This window comes from Protopterus annectens, chromosome 8.part0, assembly GCF_019279795.1.
Source record: "Protopterus annectens isolate FY-2018-M chromosome 8.part0, PAN1.0, whole genome shotgun sequence".
NCBI classification, from domain to species: Eukaryota; Metazoa; Chordata; order Ceratodontiformes; family Protopteridae; genus Protopterus; species Protopterus annectens.
Window position 1 is genome coordinate 1,336,021,504 of NC_056741.1, and position 20,577 is coordinate 1,336,042,080.

Genomic DNA, 20,577 nt, shown 5'->3' on the forward strand with positions numbered 1-20,577 from the left:
TTTTCTCCCTAGATAATGCCCCCCCCCCCACCCTATCTGAGAGGCATCCGTGTTTCACAGTGGCGACAGGGGGAGACTGAACAAATGGTCTGCCTGTGGTCAGATGACTTGACTGGGTCCACCAGCGAAGCTATCAGAATGGGGTGAGAAAGAGGTAGATGCTGCAGTGACCACTGGGCAAAAAGTAACCACTGCAGAACCCTCATGTGCAGTCTGGCTAATGGAACTAATGTTATTGTAGAGGCCATCGTCCCTACCAATTTGAGCACCATCTCTGCTTTTGCGTTCCGCTGAGGAAGTAGACTCAAAATTTGTTGCCAGAGATTCTGAATTCTCTCTACGGGGAGGTAAGGCCTCACTGGGACGGTATCTATTTCGGCGTCAATAAAATTCACATGCCGAGAGGGCGATAATGCAGATTTTTGCCAGTTTATTGTAATCCCTAACTGCAGGCAAGTTGAAATGGTGACGTCCCTGGCCTGTAATAGTAGATGCCTGGTGGTGGCAGTATGGAGCCAGTCGTCCAGGTACAGAAACACTTGGAATCCAAGGCATCTCAAGTGAGCTGTTACCACTGCCATGCATTTGGTGAACACCCTGGGGGCTGTGGTGAGACCAAAGGGCAGGGCATGAAACTGATAATGACTGGCCCCCAGCCGGAAGCGCAAGTGACTCCTTGATGCTCTGTCTATTTTGATGTGGTAGTACGCATCTTGAGGATCTATGGAGCACATCCAAACATCTTTCCCTAACAACGGGAGTATCGACTGTAAAGTGACCATTCATAACTTGGACTTCTGTACAGATTCGTTCAATTTGCTGAGATCCAAGATGGGTCTCAAGTCCCATGTTTTTTTTGGCAGCAAAAAGAATATGGAGTAAGTAGCTAATCCTACTTGGTCTGCGGGGACAAGTTGGATGACTCTCTTTACGAGCAACTTTTGGATTTCTAGAGTTACTGAACCCCTGTGATTGGGTGGAACATCTAGGACTCGTCTGATCTGAGGAGGGGGAAAAGAGAAGGGAATACAGTATCCTCTGGTAATTAACCTTAATACCCACTTGTCTTGAGTGATATCGTGCCAGGCTTCGGGGTATAAGAATATACATCCCCTGACTGGCTCCAGAGATGTGCAGTCAGGCCTCCTTTCAGGAGACTACCACAAAAGGAATCACGGTCTCCCTGGTTCTGCGGGCCTTCCCAGCCTCTAGGACGGCATCTACCATTATTTCCTCCTCTGCCTCTGGAGAAGGAATCACCATGTGGCATCCTGGAAAAACCTCTGCGACTTCTTGAACCACATTTTACCGCCCTTCTGCCCTTTGGGATAGGGTCTAGAAGGAACAGAAAAACTGACTCCCACAGCAGACAGGGGTTTCCCTTCCTGTTCACACCTGGTGAGTGTGTCCTTTATCTTGGGTCCAAACAATGAGGATCCATCAAAGGGGGCATTGGTAAATGTAGATTTAAAGGCCTCTGCAAAGTTACACAAGTGCATCCAGGAGTGTCTTCTAAGAGAAACTCCTGAACCCGCTGCCCTATTCGCTCCATCCGCAGCATAAGATATCAGCTGCACGGAGTAGTTAACGATAGAATTTAAGGTAGACATCTGCGCGTTAAACTTATCAGACACCGCATCAGATACGTTACCTTGTAGAGCATCTCTCAGTTCTTTCAGGAGATCTCTCTGGAGCCTAGTGAAGTGAGACAGGTAGTTCAGCGATCTGAGTGTAAAAGCCGCTGAAGAAAAGATACGCTTCCTGTACCTATCCATCGTTCGAGACTCCTTGTTTGGTGGATGGACAGTGGAGGAAGTTTCAGCAAGTTCCTTTTTGGTGGCTGCTGCCATCACCATGGCATCTACTAGCACACCTTTAGTGAGAAAATCTTTATCCTGAGGTGCTGACAAGAATTTTTTTAGGTCTTCTAGGAACCGGTTCCACAGTATCGGGAGATTCCCACACCTTTCGACTCACTAGATCCTGTAGCTCGTCAAAAGGTGAAGACACCCAAGAGGCAGAGGGTTGAGACCCGAAAGCCTTCAGGTACACTGACACCTCATCAGAAGGGGAGGTGGTGGGCCAGCCGCTGCTCTGTTTCAGGATCTCAAGGATATCTGCGAAGGCGATATCATCAGAGGATGACTTGGGGGACCCTTTTGACTCCTCGAGGTCAGTGTCTGATGTAATGGACTCATCAGGGGAGTCAATGTGTTTCCTCTTACAAGTTTTCTTCCAAGGAGGCTCCTCAGAAGGATATTCTGGGGAGACCTTGGAAGACTGGGGACCACTCATAGAGGTTTCCTGAGGCTGCAAGTCTCTGCTGTGTTGGATGAGAGAAGGCACAGAGACTGAAGTCAGCACTTTAGGGGCAAGAGTGTCAGGACCCCTGGTTGGAACTGAAGACTTAGGTAGACCACTCCTCATCACCTCGAAAGCAGACACTCCCGGCTCCGAGAATGCCCCCTGTTTTGAAGGTGCAGAGGCAGTCCTCAGTATAGAGGAGATAGGCTCCGAGGAAGATGTGGGGTCCGAACTCACCCAAGCCAAAGCACAGAGAGGTAAACTCATAACTGAAGAAGTTCTGGTCAAAGCATCCCCCTTGGAGAGCTTAGGACCCTAGACCCCACGGACGGCACCGAAGGGGTCAGAGCAGATATCAGGACCGAGAGACCAACTGAGGTAGCTCCTCGTAGGAGGAAAATTGACAAGGTGTACGGGCACAGTAAGCTCCGGAGCCGATTGGGACAGAGCCAAAATTAAATTTGGCAGTGCCAAAGTCTGGAGGAGTCTGCGCACCACTCTCTCAACCTCAACAGAAAGGCTCCTAGAGGACCTGGAGGATAAAGTGGGGGACCTAGACCACTGAAAAATAGGTGATCTGAGTGTCGGAGAGACCGGAGTTCAGCTGACTGGCTCCGAGACACAGACCCAGTTTTCGGCTCCAAAACTCCTGGAACTAAAACTGATTGTTCTACATCAGAAACGTGTGTCGGCACTGAACCAAATGGAGCCGAAGTGGGTCTAAGTCAATTTGGCAATCTAGTCTGGTGGCTCCGATGACACCAAGTGAGTGGGAGACCGCCTTTTAGTGGATTTGACTTTCTTTTTTGGAAGATGGTGACTTAGAACTGGAGGACGAGGACGCAAACTCATCCTCAAAAGAATGCTTTAACAGGCCTTTTAAAATGAGTTTGCTCTTTCTCTCTTGAAGAACACGGGGACTAAAGGCATGACAAAATGAGCAAGACACTTGAAGGTGAATAGCAAGTAAGCAGTAGACACAAATATTATGCCCATCTGTCAAAAACATTTTCTGGGCACACTTAGTACATTTTTTTTAAAGCCAGAAGGCTTGTGGTCCTTAGTATCCTTAGACATATCTGTACACTAATAAACACCAATGCCAGAAACCAAGTAAAGACCAAACAAGAACTACCTCTAAATAAATGGTTAGTTCTGTGGTAACAATAAAGACAGACAGAGGACTAGGTCCTCTAACTTAAACAGGCCTAGCCCTAAGAGAAGAAGGAAATGACAGAGGACTAGGTCCTCTAACTTAAACAGGCCTAGCCCTGGAACAGGATACGAGCAACAGAACCGAGGACTAGGTCTTCTAACTTAAATGGGCCTAGACCTTGGTGAAATGAGAAAGAAACAACAATTAAGCAATACTAAAAGCAATGGAGAGACAAGAGCGATGCAGGGATACACACAAAAAGGCCAGTGGTAGGATGGCCAATCAACAACAGCAAAAACAGCACAAACAGAGCAAATAATGCCACAAAATGTCTAAAACAGACACAGGTTATGAACGATCACTAAATCAATGAATACAGTTATTTAGGAAGCTATAAATTGAAAAACGAGTAGAACAAAAATTGTCACTTAGCCACGGCCAAGAAGAAGCACGTCTGAGCTCAACGAGTGGCAAACGAGATTTGGGATATGTTAGCAGTGCGTTATGGGATACCTCCTTGCCACGAGCTAACCAGAAGATTTTCAGCTAGAGAATTGCCGAGTCGGAGACGAGGTTCGGCTCCAAACCCAAGAGTAAAAATAAATGTGAGTTAGGACTACAGAACATCAAAGGTTACCTGCAATATTACCAGGGCCAACAAATATAGCAATTCTTTGTTTTGGGAAGGGCTGCTAGACTTGTTCCACAGTAATCTTGTGGAGAGTCAGAGATGAAGAAACCCAGTGGAATAGTTATAATGGTGACTGAGGTGAAATTCACATTAAATTAGTCATGTTGGCCATCATTTCTTTGGGATCAAAATGGGAGGTACGATTGTGAACATATTCTAAACAAAGACTGGTATTATTTCTTAACCTTCTACCATGGGTAAATAAGGATTTGTGTAATTACTTTTTGTACCAGTAGACTATTTGAGGTCATAATCAGCTCAGTTTTCTCACTCCCGGCTTAAGCTTTCTGCTAGCATGTTCAACTATCCTCTTAATTCAAGGATTATGCAACTATCTATAAGAACTTTCCATTTCTTTCCTTTTATTTTAGTTTTATCATACGAGTGTTCCACCTTCAGCCTTTACTTTTAAAATTTCCCACATATTATTTGATATGGTTGGGCAACATTTTCTCTATGCAGTTATTTGGATAAGACCAACATTTGGAGTTAAAGGCTTTATCTCTATTGATAAGGTCAGTCTGGGTAGGGATATACTGGAATTAATTTAAGTCACTAAGAAATTGCAGAAGCTTTGCTTTCGGGAAGTTCTTGAATATTGATGTATTTGCTTGTGGGATACTTAAATTGTGATGAATATTTCAGTTTATGTGATTCTGGAGGAGTGCTACTGGATGATGTTTTATAGACGGCTCATGTAGGGTATGGAGATATAGCCCTTTAATGTGTTTATATGAGTTGAATGGAGTTGTATGTTGGTACATCATGGGTGTCTGTGCAGAATGTGGTATATGGTAGAGGTAAACAGGTAAATAGTGAAAAGGATAGGTGGGAATCATATATGGTGTTTGGAGGAATATAAGAAGCTACTCTGGTTTTCTTATACATGATGAAGTGAGGCAGAAACTGAATAAGAGGGACACTGGCTGTGAAAGAAAGGTACATAGGGCTGCAGAGACGTTTGGGGAAAGGAATTCATGAGGTTAATAAACAATGAGGATAGTTTATTTTTAAGTAGTTTACTTAAGTGAGAATTTAGTTTAATTTATACCACTGTACTTATGCATACATACTTTCAAGTTGAGTGAAGGTATGTTTTTAGAGCAGCTTTAATGTTAAGTATACATAATGAAGACTCCTTTGTACAAATGCTTCCTTTCTAGAAACTGAGGGCTGCTCATAGAATTAAAAACTATGCAATAAAGTCATTTCAGCTTCACAAGGATCCATAAGAGATGCAACAAAAAATGAGAATATATATTTTGAAGTTGCCCTATGAAAGGCAGTGCCTCCTTCAACAGACTGTATCCTTGGTTATTTGTCCTGTCAGAACCAAGTGGATCAGTTTTTCTGAGGAACATGGGTATTTCACTGTACCTTTATGGCGGCTAACCTAAACGCAGCATGAAAGCCGATTATCTTTTATGGAGTTGGTTAGTTGCAGCACTCAGTAGCTGAATAAAACATGGCTATTTTGCTTATATTTTACACTTTTTTGACATTCCTGATATTTCTGTTACTATCCCACACTCCTATTAGACATGGGTGGAGGGATGGAGGTATGCATATGTTTCATGCTAATAAGTATCCAGATTTTTTTTTATCCATGTATACCTACTTTTCAAGAACCTTTTCCCAGATTTTCAATATCTACACATTAAGTGGCATGGGAACATGCACATCTCTACTGCTCTACATTTACAATCAAAGCGAAAATCACCCCCCCCCCAAAAAAAAACACTCCTAAGTACTATCAACTAACCTCAACAGGCCTCTCAGAAAGAAGAGCCTGACGCAAATTCACACTCTTAACTTGACAGCAGGGCAAACCTGTATTTCCTAAAACACAAGACTATTCATGATTTGGGCAGTTACAGAGGTTATGTAGATGTAAGAATAAGAAACTAGGGGGAATCAGCACCTCCTAGAATGCAAAGCAGAAAAAAACTATTCTGTAACACAAAGAAAAGCACTTTTTTATCTACTTCATTTGCTGACCAGTCAGGCCCACTGAACCCAAGGCCTTTTTTACATGGGAGATGCTCGATGAGTCACCAAGAGCACACAATAGGAAATACACACACTATATAGTGCATAAAAGAAATAAAGGGAAAATGGTCATCATCTGAATTCCATTGCTTTACAATGGCTGTCTTTTATGTCTTACTCCAGTGATTGTTTTAGACTAAGATAAATGATCTAAATTTTCATTTATCTCTAACCATGTTAAAGAAAATCCAAATGCATAGTGTCTTTCCTGAAGTTTGCCAGTTCACAGTATTTGCTGCCTCAACACGCTCCTACTGCAGAGTTTTGCTACAATAAAACTATGAAAAACATTATCACCAATGCCACAGCTGAAATTAGTAGAATAAAACAGCATTAAAATGAGCTGCTCATGTCTTCTTTATGCAAACTTATCTTTATAAATGCAATGCTTTTATGCGTGCAAGTACAGAGGTTTCAAAAGGTTACAAATCAGATCAACCAGCAGTCAGATAGTTATAAATTAAGCAAGTGAGACCATCTGCATTCAAAGATAACTACTGAGATCTTTGGTCCCTGAAAGTAAAAATAAACTGTCCAGGATGCAGATATGTCTTACAGCTTAGCCTACAAAACTAGAATTCATCTCTTGGTCCACAGCAGGCTTTGCTAGGACTATTCTTCAGGGGCTTCTCGACCCTGATCCTTCTTCCTCCTCACTTTCTTTCCAAGTTCTAGTATTCATCCCATATAGCTTTAGGCTACTGCAACAATGATCAAATGATGATATAATACAGCTGTGCAAGTAAACTTAGTATAACAGCAGATGTTCAAACAGATCCCTGTAGCAGTAGCTGCACCCTCCCCTGTCTCTCCCTTTGCTTATTTTTTTGTATGCCACAGTGTGGGATTTTTATTATTATTACAGTTGATATCTGGTAGGCTCTAGCCTCCTCTGTTCTGAGACAGATAAGAAAACTCTAAAGTTTTGGCCCATAGTCACTGACTTTATACTGCTATCCTCAGCCTATACAGTGGTTAGGAAACATGGAAGGTAATCTAAAGCTTTAGAAGCTGGCAAGGTTTTCCAATCCTTGGTAGGATGTCTCATATAACTTACTCTACTTGATCTTAACATAACAGTATATGTTTAAATAGTTTACTTGCACAGCTGTACTTTTTTGGGGCATTCTGGTAGGATAATCCACATCTGCCCAGAGAGGAGGAGCCCGCACCTGCTTCTTACAAAAGTAATGGTCAGTGAGACAGACAGAGATGTGGCCCTCTATGTCAGATGTGAGAAGTACTGTAGTGTGATACACAGACAGTGGTCTGTACAACATGAGAAAAGGGGTATAGTGAGTACCAGCAATACTGACCTCTCAAGTGGGAGAGGAACTGAACTCTGCATTGTTTATCACAGCTGAATTGTGAGGAATTTTCCTGGACTGAATTGCAACTACTCTATATAATGTTGTTGAGATATGACAATGTAAATAGTCAGCACTGCACAGGATCACTGTAAATAAATTACTTTGAAAATGACAGCTGCAATACATCCACAGCTGCAATACATCCACTTTTCTGTCTATGGAAAAGGTACAGACACTAAAGTCTCCAATAAAAGGCAAGAAAACTACAGAAAAAATACTGAAATTAAATCAATGAGAACAACACACTTGTCCAAGCTGTCTTCAGATACATTATCTGATGAATGCTGTGTTTTAAGGTCCGTCCTTATGGAAACTGTTTCCTCTTGTTTGCTAGAAGAACTCCATTGCTCAGTGTTTCCTAAGGCACTCTGAAGTGTCATTATCTTGATATCTGGGAGGGTACGAAAGGCAACTTTCTTCTGAACAGTAGAGATCTACAATAAAAGGTAAATTATTAACACAATAAGTGCAATGAATAATGTAAATGTATGTTTATTAAAAAAAGTCTAGAACACAAAGTGGAGATGAACAGTATAATTACGCAAGATCTTACTATTACAAGAGACTGTCTCACAGATATCTGTGGTAGGTCATAACAGAAAGTCATATTTAAGGCAAAAGCCTAAAGTATAAAGGACCATTTTAACAAGGTGTACTCATCGGGGATCATTCCTACATTTGCAGTATGCAACACATCTCATAAGTTATGAATATGAGCATAAAATTACGTCAGTAGAACAACACTACTCTAGTGGAACTGGAGTGAACAGTCTAGGAAAATGTGACATGGGTTCAAACACAAATGAGAAACAGCAACTGCATACATGATCAGCCAATTATTAGTTAATGCTTGCAAATTGGAAATATGTTAAAAAGAAGAAAAAAAAAAAAATATATATATATATATATATATCTATATATATACACATACATATACACACACATATGGCAGATATACAGTGTGTGTGTGTGTGTGTATTTTATATATATATATATATATATATATATATATATATATATATATATATATACACACACACACACACACACACGTGTGTGTGTGTGTGTGTGTGTGTGTGTGGTGTGAAACCAGATGGACTATCTTTGCCCTGTGCCTTCTGGCCTAGTTGGGCTACAGGACCAGTGGACCAGTCACAGGATGAGAGCTGTTGGTTCCTTGTATTCCTGATCCACAACTGGATGCCCCAAAAGATCAATCTCCTGGATCAGGTTGGTCAACCATGGGGCCCCAGCTAATAATCTGAAGATAAAACAGCAAAAGAACCATTGTATGCAACTCCTACAATGGGAGTTAAGGCGATGCCTCCTCCAATCTCTAGGTCCTTGACCAGGGACATGGACTTATTATGACTTAAGCATGCACTAATCAAGAGTAAGATCACCATATGAATAGTTAAGAAGCTGGCTTGACATCACACCTACCTTGAAAAGGTTTAAACCCAGACCTGGTTTCTGAATGTTGCCCTTGTTGGGATAGCTTTACCAGGACTCAAGTGTCCCTATTTTAAAGGAATGTACCCATTTTCAGACCTGATTTGCCCCTGCACATTATATGCCTAAGTTTGGAGGTATGTCCCTATTTTCAGGCTTAATTTACTTCACACAATTTTCTGAATATCCCTCATCACACGTGATTTTTTGAAGCTGTGTAATAAACAGAAAACCACACTGCATAACCAAAATGCTAGTGACACCAAAAAGTCTACAGAATCCACACCGACTCTTTCATAATGTGTTTAAATTTTCTTGAGCATTTTGTCACTCTCTGTTTTGTAAATCTATTTCTGAGTAGTATCCCACAAACCTAATTGAAGATGGAAGAGTTGCATGCTATTTTATATTAAAACTTTATAGATGCCTAGATTTTTGGTTGGGTACACCTACTTTTCCAAATTCCTTTCTACCCATTTTCAATATCTGCAGACTGAAGTATACTTTTACCTGTGCCTGGAATACGACCACTCTTCCCTACCAAACAGCTCTTGTCTCCTGCTACTTTTTGGCCAGCAAGTTTTCCTGCCTTCACTGTTATGTTACACCACTGAAACTTTTAGTGGTTATAAATCCTGTGATCGTCCTGAAGATAGCACTGGTAATGCTTTTGCAGGTCTTGGCTAATAATATGACGGCACATGGACACTTGCTCTTTCTTTTAAACAAGAAACATCTTTTTTAAATTATCACTTATGACAAAGGCAATCACACATTTATATAAATGAAAACAAAACACACGGACAATCTTAGTTGCAAGCATTATACATCACAAAGCATACTGACAATTTTAGTTGCAAACACTATACATCACTTAAAATCTACCCAATCATTGTCAGTCAAACATTACATAGCTCATTCAAATCCTGCCTTTTTAAAACTCATTCCTTTCCTGTATGTATTGTTAACACAATTCCCATTTTTCTCTGTAATTTGGTCCTACCCTTTTCTAAAAATCCCAATTCCAGTTGTTTTATCTCTGTTAATTCACTACTTACAATACTGTTGGTTTAGACTTTGATTTCCATTTTCTAGTAATTGCTTTTTTTTGGCAGCCACCATAATTAGATTCAGCAAGGCCTTACTATGTCCAGGCAATTCCAATTCTGTATCCTAGCTCAAGAAAATCATTTCCCCTAGTTGCACCAATTTGCTCAACCGGGGTGTCTGACAAAGCTGTCTGCAAGGAATCAAAGTCTGCCACCTCATTACATTCCCAAAAAACATGTTCCCAATTACCTCTTTCCTCCACATCACACCTCAAACATTTGCAGTCTACCTGATGAAAAATTCTCTGGAGTCTATTTGGGGTATTAAAATATTTATTTAAACATTTCTAAGTAAAATCCCAAATCTTCCAGATTTTGTTGTATATTTGGGAGACAAACATATATCCCCCATTGTTTCTTTGTGAGAAAGATGCGAGATGAGCAGTTTGGGACCCGATGTTTGCATTGAGACAGATACTTCAGAAGAAGCTAGAGATGAGGACAGAGTCTAACTGGGCATTCCTAGACTTGGAGAAAGCATATGACAAGGTCCCAAGAAAGCTGATCTGGGCAGTACTGTGGTGGTTGGAAGTCCCAGAAACATTGGTAGAATTAGTGCAGGCTATGTACAAGGACCCAATGACTCAAGTACGGATGGTGTTCGGCCGCACAGAGGGGTTCCCAGTGGGTGTACATCAGTGTTCAGCTCTGAGCCCACTGCTGTTCATACTGGTGATGGACTACATTAGCAAACAGGTTGGAGGGAACAGATCAACAAAGCTGCTGTATGCAGACGATGAGGCAGTACAGGGAGACTGAGTTAGAACTTCAGCAAAGGATAGGAGAATGGAATCAAATCTGAAGGCACATGGGATGAAACTAACCACATATAAGATGGTGGCAATGGCAGCAAATTGGGGAAATCAGACAAAGCTGAGAATAGAGAGATAGAAGGGAAGATAGTGGAACAGGTAAACAAGCTTCAAGTATCTGGGAGGAGTAGTTGAAGAGAAGGGTAGTCTGAATGAAGAGGTCAAAGCTAGAATCAGAGGGGCTGCAGCCAACTAGCATAGAGTATCAGGTGTAGTCTATGACAGAAAAATACCAAAGAAGCTGAAAAGTAAGGTATACAAGACAGTGGTATGACCAGTACAACTGTATGGTACAGAAACCTGGGCAGTAGAGGCAGAACAGTTGAAGAAGTTAGAGGTGCTGGAAATTAAGTGCCTGAGAAAGGTGATAGGATGCACACTGTGGGACAGACGAAGAAATGAGGGCATAAGAGCAAAAGCCAAAGTAACTCCAAAAGAAAAGCATAAAAGATCAAAGAAAACCGATTACGGTGATGTGTAGAAAAGCAGAAGACAATCTGGTGAGCATGATTTGGGACAGAGAGGAAGAAGGTAAGAGGAAGCGAGAATGTCCAGCAAAGTGGTGGATGGATTGTTTGAAAGAAGATCTGACACAGTCAGGCAGGAGTGTGGCACTGAATCGAGAGAGTTGGCAACAGTTAACATGATACCCCGACCCCATGTAGAAAAATGGGAAAAGGGGGCTGATGATGATATTTCTTTGTGAATTGATTATCCAATCCATTCTGCATCCATCCTCAACCCCTTTTCCCATTTTGCACATGGGGTCAGGGTGTCGATTCCACAGTGACCATCTCGAGCCAAGGTTTACACCGCTAGGTGGCTAGACTTGCCGCGGTAATTGCTTATCCAATCTCTTTTCCCAATCCTTTCTAACCTCCTCTGATTCTTATAGTTGTCATGCAATATTTTACATGCTCTGCTAATTATTCATAGGATCATAGGTGTTTACTAAGCTAACTACCACAAGGGCCTTTTTAAGCCTAGCCATGCATCCCAAATCTCTGACAAGTTGCAATACCCTTGATAAGTGTAAGCATGGGCCTGGGAGATGAACCATTTATAGGTTACCTGTGTCCATTAGAGACACAGATGCCAAACCAGGGATGAATTTCCTGTTTCCCATTCAACTGTCCAAGTTGCACTTGAATTGGGTTAGGGAGGAACTCTGATTCACATGGATGGGGAGCCTGCTCCATAGACACAGTAATCTATGGGATACATACCTATCTTTCCAGCAGGTCCTATTTATATCACAGGCAAGGTTTAGGTCTTTAGCATGGGTAATTCTGGTGCTGTTTGCTTTGTGGATATGCCGGAGGTCCATCAGACTGGGGTCTGACAATGCCGTGTATGCCAGGCATAGATCTCCCCTCAAAAGCCTATAGGAGACAGAACACAAGGACAGGGCCTTGAGGCGTTCTGCATAGGACATTATAGTTACGCCCTGTATTCTTTTAGTGAGAAACCTCTGTGAACATTTCAATTGTTGGATATGCCTGGTAAGGTACATACCAAAGGGGGCACTACACTCAATGATAGATCTGATGAATTCCAAATACAGTGGAACAATGACTTCCTTGGACTTAGATGCCATACCTCTGGTTATAAGTTGCGCAACATAGAATGATTTCCTCACCACAGTAGACACATGATGGTCAAAGGCTAGATTTCTGTGTGTGTCCCCAAGTCCCTGACTATTGTGTCAGCCCTAAGGGGTGTGTTGTTAATATGATAGCTACCAGGGATGGATGCCTTCCCAAAGGATACTATTAAGCATTTCTTGGCATTTAGTTTTAGTCTATGGCTCTGCCATCAGTGGTTTGTCTGTGCCAACCCCTCCTGGAGAACCTTTGTGTCAGTGTGAGATTCAATGACAGCTCCTAATTTGCAATCTACAGATTTAGTCAGCCACAGACCACTGACATTGGCCTTGACGTCTGAGAAATAAATGCCAAAAAGGAGCGGTCCAAGGACTGGATCCCCAAGGGACTCCACTTGTGACTGGCCTCTTTGTAGAGGTGGACTCCCCAGTTCTAACTTCCTGGGTCTTGTCTGTGAGCCAGTTGGCTATCCACTGGGTGACATACGGGTGTGTACCTAATCTCCTGAGTTTATCAACAATGCCAGAGTGGGGTAAATGTGTCAAACCCACTATTGTATTCCTTTCTTAATGGCAACTTCTGTTCTAGATTCTACTAAACACTCTACCACTGCTGGTATTTTGTTTAGGACCCTCATATTTCTTTCTCTTTGCCTACACGCTCATATCAGTCTTTGATAGTGAAGACAATCTCTAACCTGCAGTCCAAACAAGCTCTTGGCACCTTCCTATTCTATTACCTTGCCCTCTCTAGTTATTTTCTCCCAACACCTTGGTTCCTTTGCCAGTTTTCTCCAATAAATTCCAGCCCCCTCTTGCCTATTGTCTGTATCCCTAATTGTAGTAATTCCTGTTGGTAGAACCTTCTTTCTCCCATTCCCATGCTGGCTTCTTAGAATACTTCTGTTACTTTATTAATATAATATTTTGTATGATTATCATTATTTTCCTTAAAGGTCTGCATCCAAAATCCCAGTCTCTCCTTGTTTCTTAAGCTGCCCACTGTTTCATCATCATCTCTTTCCATGTTGAATTATAGTTTTCTGCTTCTGTTACATATAGGAGCCTTAAATGTACTACTCTGAAATACCCCTTCAAATCGGGTATCCCCAATACACCCTATTCTATTGGAAGAATAAGCTTATCCCACTTGACTCTTGCCTTCCCCTCCAAGATAAAATCCTTCAGCTCTATTAATTGCTGTCCACAACGGGTCTATATTATAAACTCAAACGCTTACTTCATAGAATACCTAAACATCGACCCGTCGTCATCCAACCGCATAAACACCGAATGCCCTAAACTGCGAAATTTAAAAAGTCGAACTGTCATACTTGTCCTACCCCACCACCCGCTACATACTACCTACACAAACTAAATAAACCACATACATACACTAACCAGAACCTTACTTCTAACACTAAATTAAACCCTACTTCTAACCCTACACTAAATCTTACATATACCACCATGTATGCACTTAACTTAACCCACACCCTAACCCTAAGGTCCGTAACTATCACATAGTTACCTTAAAAAGCTAAACCCAAACAAACTAAATAATCCACACATACACACTTAATAAAACCCTACACTAAATCTACCATACATTACCAACTATGCACTTACCTTAACCTGCACCCTAACCCTAAGGTTTGTAACTATCGCACACCTACCTTACAGAGCTATACCGCAGAAGGCCAACCATGACGATTCGACGTTTCTGCTTTCGCTCTTCTGGACAATCGATGTTTTCACAGTTCGATGAAGATGGGTTGACGTTTAGGTGTTTGGGTAAGTAAGCGTTCGCCTTTTTAATATAGGCCCATCCACAACTTCTCCTCTGGTTAATAAAAATATGCCTGACCTGTGTATCAGACCAAAGGGACTAAAAAACATTTTAACTGCTTGTATCTTACTATCTATATCCATATAACAGAGCTTCCATATTCCCTGCTCATAGCATCATAGAAGTTACTAGACTAATAGCCATAGCGCTCTTACAAGTCTAGCCAAGTTCTGCCCTTGTTTCCACGATCAGCACCTATTGCCCCATGTCCAAGAGAGAAACAGATGGAACCCCCCAGGGTGAATTTATGGTTACCCATCCAATCTTCCAGATTGTGCCTGAAGAGGGTCGAAGAGGTGTTCTGCTTGACATGAATTGAGAGTATGTTCCACAGATGCAGAAACCTCTGGGAGACAAACCTGTCCCTTCCGCAGTTTCTATTAATGTGACATACCACATTAAGGTCTTTAGAACAAGTAACCAGTGAGGTACTGGACTTACGGATATGCAGCATTTCCAATAAAGCAGAGTTGGACATTGCCTTATACACAAGGCAGAGATCACCTCTGAGTAGTCTGTATGAAATGGAGTAAAGTGGCAGTGATTTCAGCCAATTCAAATAGGACAGATGCTGACCAGTGATTTCAGCCAATTCAAATAGGACAGATGCTGAATACCTTAAATTCTCCTTATGAGAAACTTTTGTGATCTCTCCAATTGCTGCAGGTGCCTGGAAAGGTACATACCAAAAGGGGCGTTCTGCTTTATTAGCCTGATGAGGAAGAGTACAGGGAGGTTATAAACTTCTTTTTTCCTGGAGGCAATGCCCTTACTTATGAGATGAGCAATACAAAATGCCCTTCTTACCACTGTGGAGACATGGTGATCAAAGGTAAGGTTGCTATCAACCTGTGTGGCCAGGTCTCTCACCACTCAGTGTGTGATTAGAGTGTTTCTACTGATGTGGTATTTAGCAGTTGGCAGTAACATCGCTCTGACAGAAAGGGATAACACATTTTTTTTGCATTGAATTTAAGGCCGTGACTTTGGCACCAATCATTTGTTTGTGTAAGACCCTCTTACAGGATATTGACATTGTTTGGCGATTCTATGACCACTCCCAGTTTCCAGTCATCAGCAAACTTTGTCAGCCACAGACCTTTAGTTTTTGCTTGCACTTCGGACAAATAGATTCCGAACAGTATAAGTTCCAGGACTGATCCCTGTGGAGCAACACTGGTTACGGGTCTGCTATTGGAGGTGGATTGCTCTATTTTGACTGTATGGGTTCTATCAGTGAGCCAGTTAACGACCCAGCTAATGATATAAGGGTTGATACCTAGCTGGGTGAGTTTGTCAATAATGCCTGAGTAAGGGAATAGTGTCAAAAGCCTTGGGCAAGTCCAGGTAGGCTGCATGCATGGTTTTCCCCTCTTCCAGGGCTCTAGTGACTGTCACCATGTTTTAACAGGCATGATCTCCCTTTGACAAAACCAAACTGAGTAGGGTCAAATATTTGGAGATTATCTATATCCTTGTTGATAAGGTCCATGACGAGTTGCTCCATGGCCTTGTAGATAAGGGTAGTCAGGCTAATAAGTCTATAGCTCCCAGGGTCAATGGAAGCACCATCCTTGTGCAAGGGGATGACGGCGGCCATTTTTCATTTGGCTGGGATAAAGCTGGTGATTGGACTATGATTTAAAACAGTACCCAATGGTGTTGCTAATTCTGGTTGGAGTCCATGTAAGATGTAGCCTGAGATGTTATCAGTTTCCACAGATGCTGTGTTTTTGACTTTGAGAGGGAATTTATGATCTGATCTCTAGAACTACAAGGTGGATGAGAGGTGGAAGGAATGTCATGGGGTATGTGTGGAGGGGGCAGGGGAGTGAAGTTTTCACAGGACCTGCTGGCTAACAGGTTTGCTATATCCACACGCTCAGTGCATGTGGTATCATTAACTACCAGTTTGGCTCAAATCTGGGTCTTACCTTTTAGGCTATTAATGTAACTAAATAACGCCTTATGGTTGTCCTCAGTTCAGGACGCTAATCTGGATTCACAGTTTGCTTTAGAGGACTTCACAAAAAGCCCTATTTGTTTGTTTAAACTGAGGAGGGAGTGTTTCCAGTTTAGGGCATGCTCCCTCTTACTTTTAGACAACAATTTCTTCTTATTGTAAAGCCTGCTAATGGCGATTGCCCAACAGGCAGGTTTGCTCTTTCTTGAAGAGCTTGTTTTGGTCCTATCAGGTACAGCCAAGTCAATGCAGTTATACAGGTGTTTGTAAAAAGCACTGGTGTAGGACTCAGCATAGTTGCCAGTTACATCTGAGGGGAGAGGGTGCAGTGAAGCTATTTATACCATCCCTTGGAAGGATATAATCTGCTTTGGAGAACTGCTTTTTAGTTTAGTTGCTGCTTGGGGGGGGGGGGGGTCTGGTATGATAGCTACTTCGAATGAGACTGATTTGTGGTTAGATCTGACAATGGAAGACCTCACAGTGGGGGTGCAACAGCAGTCCCCCATATTGGTAAGCACCAGATCCAAGATGTTAGCGCCCCTAATTGGGGTGTCCACCAGCTTCTCCAGGGTGTTGGAGTTAATGAATTTAAGGAACCTTTGGGCAAGTGAGTTTGAGCATGAGTAATTACCCAGTCAATGGATGGGTAATAAAAATCACTCAGAACCATGGTGTTCGGATGTATCTTGATGGATTCCAGTAGATCCAAGTAGGCAGAGTGGGAGTCTTGATTCATGCCGGGGTCCTGTAGCTGCCAATGACTTGAATAGGTGTCCTACCAACAGTCAGTTGCACCTGAAGTGTCTCCAGGGAATCATACTGTTTAATCAACCTGGAGGTGTATTTATCTTTAATGACTACTGATACACGGCCTCCTTTAGTTTTCATGCCTTCCATTTGTGGTCTGAACGTGTGGTAAGAGGTGTAATCCAGTATGGGTGGGGTGCTCTCCAATGCCTTGAACCAAGTCTCCATGACTGCAAAGATGTCAGCATCTTCCAAGATGAGGAATGCTTCCAGTGAGTGGAGTTTCATGCTAAGACCCTAGTGTTTAGCAGCATAACCTTGAGGTTGTTTTTTGATGAAATTTTTACGTCGAGAATTTTGTCCTTGTGACATTGCCTAAAAAGGCATTAAGGGGGTGGCAAGAGCCTTTGCCAGTAGCTGAAAACTCAGGGGTGACAAATGAAGACCATCTATGGCAAAGCATCGAGGTTTATTGATCATGTCATTCCAAGCTGACAAACTGGATCCCCTTAGAATGACACCAGAAACTAAGCCAATTATTGAAGTCAATGATTTATTTATTTATTTGCAGTTGTTTAACCAGGATAGTCCATTGGGCCTGAAGAACCCGTTTTCAATGGAGTCCTGGGGAGAAAAGCTCCTCATACAGATTACACAAAGATTAAAATACACACATAGATTGCATGAAGATTACAGGGGTAAACAAACTAAGATTAATATACACACACAGATTGCATGAAGATTACAGAGGTAAACAGACTGATCAAAAGTATTTCAATCAAAGGTAATAATGTCAAAAGTATAATTTTTTTTTTTTTTTCCTTCTTCTCTAGTAGGATTGAGGATAGGTCGTTAGATGCAGTAGGGTAAGGAATTGCTATATACTAGTAAGGAGTTGTATAATAGAAGCAAGCAAGAATTTGTTACCTAGGATTTGAGAGAAGGAAGGGAAAGAGTGTTGAAGTAAAGTGTAGGTTATGAGGGATGGGAACAGGAGCATTCCCATGTGGAAGTTAGATGAGAGTGGAGTGATTTTTTAAAGGATGGGAGGCTAGTAATGGTACGAATGGAGGGGGAAGGGAGTTCCATAAGCGTGCTAGTGAGTGTGACAGGAGGTATTGTCCTGGGGGGTGGAGGTGGATTTTCTGTTTAAATTGTGGTATCATCCTAGGTGAGGGTAATATGCTGCTCAAGGCTGGAGAGATACCTGCCTATGACACATAAGAGCTCAATCATGTCTCTCCTCATGTAGTGCAGGGAGGTACGTCTCAACTCCTTCACACCAACATGTACTATGACCATCTGAATCAAACTGTACTTGTTGAGAGACTTGAGTGCCCGTGTGATCTAAAGAATCCTGGCACCGGAAAAAAGCTGACCATGACTTCTTGCTTTTCCACCTGGTGAGGGAGATGTCTGACTATTAAGACTCCTATGACTAAGAACACAGAATGGATGTGTGTTGCCTTATGGGCTTTGATGATTAGGCACTTGTTCTTGTGTCATTATATGTATTGTGTGTTTTGGGTACTATGGTTGGTTTAGTTTGCATCTTGTTTGAAGGTCTCTGGTGTTTAGGTAGATTTTTGAGTACCTCTACTTATGTTGGTCTATGTATATGCTGTCTTTCATGAGTAAGGGTTGTGGTAGGTGGGCTGACAAACTGCTCTATATTGCTATCTATTGCACAAGAGACCTGTGATTCCAGACTCATAATGTAGGTGCACCTCTCATAAATGGTACAGGAATGATTTAGAAGTAGGGAGTTGTCAGTGTACATGAGGCAGTTGCTACACTGCCTCAGTAGACCCATGTTAACTAAGCTAGTACGAAGAGAGGAGGGGAAACTGACAGTTCATAGTCCTAGAAATAATCTTGATCTGTTTATAACAGCTGAAGAGGGAATACAGCAGGGGCAGGTTTAGGTAATATCTGAAGCTAGACAGCATGCATCTGTAACCAGCAATCCTTCCGCACAGTACTGTGCGATGCACAAACAGGCACAAACAAGCACAAACTGGTTCAAACAGAGGCTTATTAAAGCAGAAAAACAGGAAACAGCCAAAGTTCAACTGATCCAATCAAAACGCCCTAAACAGAGCCCTGCAACAGAAACTATAGCTAGATCACTCTAAACTGTACCTTCCTCCCAACAGGACACAGGGTAGACTCTCCAGACAAAAGATTAACTGTTTTACAAGCGCCAAAGGTCATAAACAGTACTAGATTCAGCAAAAACCTGAACCTAGTTTTTGTATTATCTTTTGTTTAGTTTCTTCCCACGTATCCTTAGCTGCCACCCTGGAATAATTTTTAATCCGGATTTCTAAATAATTTTATCATGTTCCCATAAGTATGGACATTGCTGAACCAATTCATATGGCGGGGTACATAATTTACCTCTATTACCTTTGTTTTAGCTTTAGTAATTTTGTATCTCAAAAAGATCTGAAACTGTCTCAATATATTCTGCACCACTATAAAAAGAAGTTATGTCCTTACCATAACGTTCCATGTGAGTTGTTCATCTCGCCTTTTTGTTCTTACACGTGGGTCAGAGCCATTCGGCCGCTTTTCAAGCTCAGACTCTCAGAGAAGCTCAAGACCTAATGCATATCCCATGATGATCTACTGTGAATCCCCAGATCTAGTATGCTGCAACCAAGACAGCCTACAGACAGAATAAGACTATGGAGTCTACCTACTTAGGTAACTATAAAAATAGAAGTAAACAAGAATAGTAGGAATGTATAAAACAGACTGACAACTGAACCAATCCTCCAAGGCAACCATCTCACTCGACTGGAGGGGGAAGGTGGGCGTGAATGTAAGAACAAAAAGGTGAGATGAACAACTCACATGGAACGTTATGGTAAGGACATAACTTCTTTATGTGAAGTTGTTCTATCTCGCCGTTTTGTTCTTACACGTGGGTAGCGTGCCAAGCACCCTAATCTTGGGTGGCTCACGGGAGAACATTCCAGAGCACAGTGGAACCAAACGTAGCCTTGTCCCTGGAGGTCCTATCTACTTTGTAATGAGTAATAAATGTGTGAGGTTTTGACCACGTGGCAGCTGCACAGATGGTATCTAAAGGCAAGCGAGCTGCATGAGCCAGTGATGTAGAAACAGCTTGTGTAGAATGGGCTTTGATGTGAGTTTCTAATGGTTGATTAGTGGAAGCATAAATTAATCTGATGCAGTCAGAGAGCCACTTGGACAGTGTGGTTTTTGACACTGCGAAACCTTTCTTATTTTCTGCATAAGAGACGAAGAGTTGATCCGATTGTCTGAAATCCTTCGTTCTATCCAGATAGAACCTCAGTTGTCTATGTACATCAAGCTTGTGTAACATATATTCAAGTTTGTTGGAATGGTGTTTGAAAAAGGTTGGGAGCTCAATGGACTGATTTAAATTATTTTCTGAAGAGATCTTGGGAAGAAATGTAGGATTAGTCCTGAGGGATAC

At 41.9% G+C, this 20,577-nt stretch overlaps 1 protein-coding gene across 1 annotated transcript in view; it reads right to left on the reverse strand.

The window, feature by feature from the left end:
- Positions 1-20,577, reverse strand: part of CEP95 (centrosomal protein 95) — a 1,662,476-nt gene that overhangs the window by 1,004,586 nt on the left and 637,313 nt on the right. Inside the window, exon 10 of the mRNA XM_044080881.1 lies at positions 7,817-8,004. Coding sequence (XP_043936816.1) covers positions 7,817-8,004 — 188 coding nt within the window. The remainder of the gene's footprint in view (positions 1-7,816; positions 8,005-20,577) is intronic.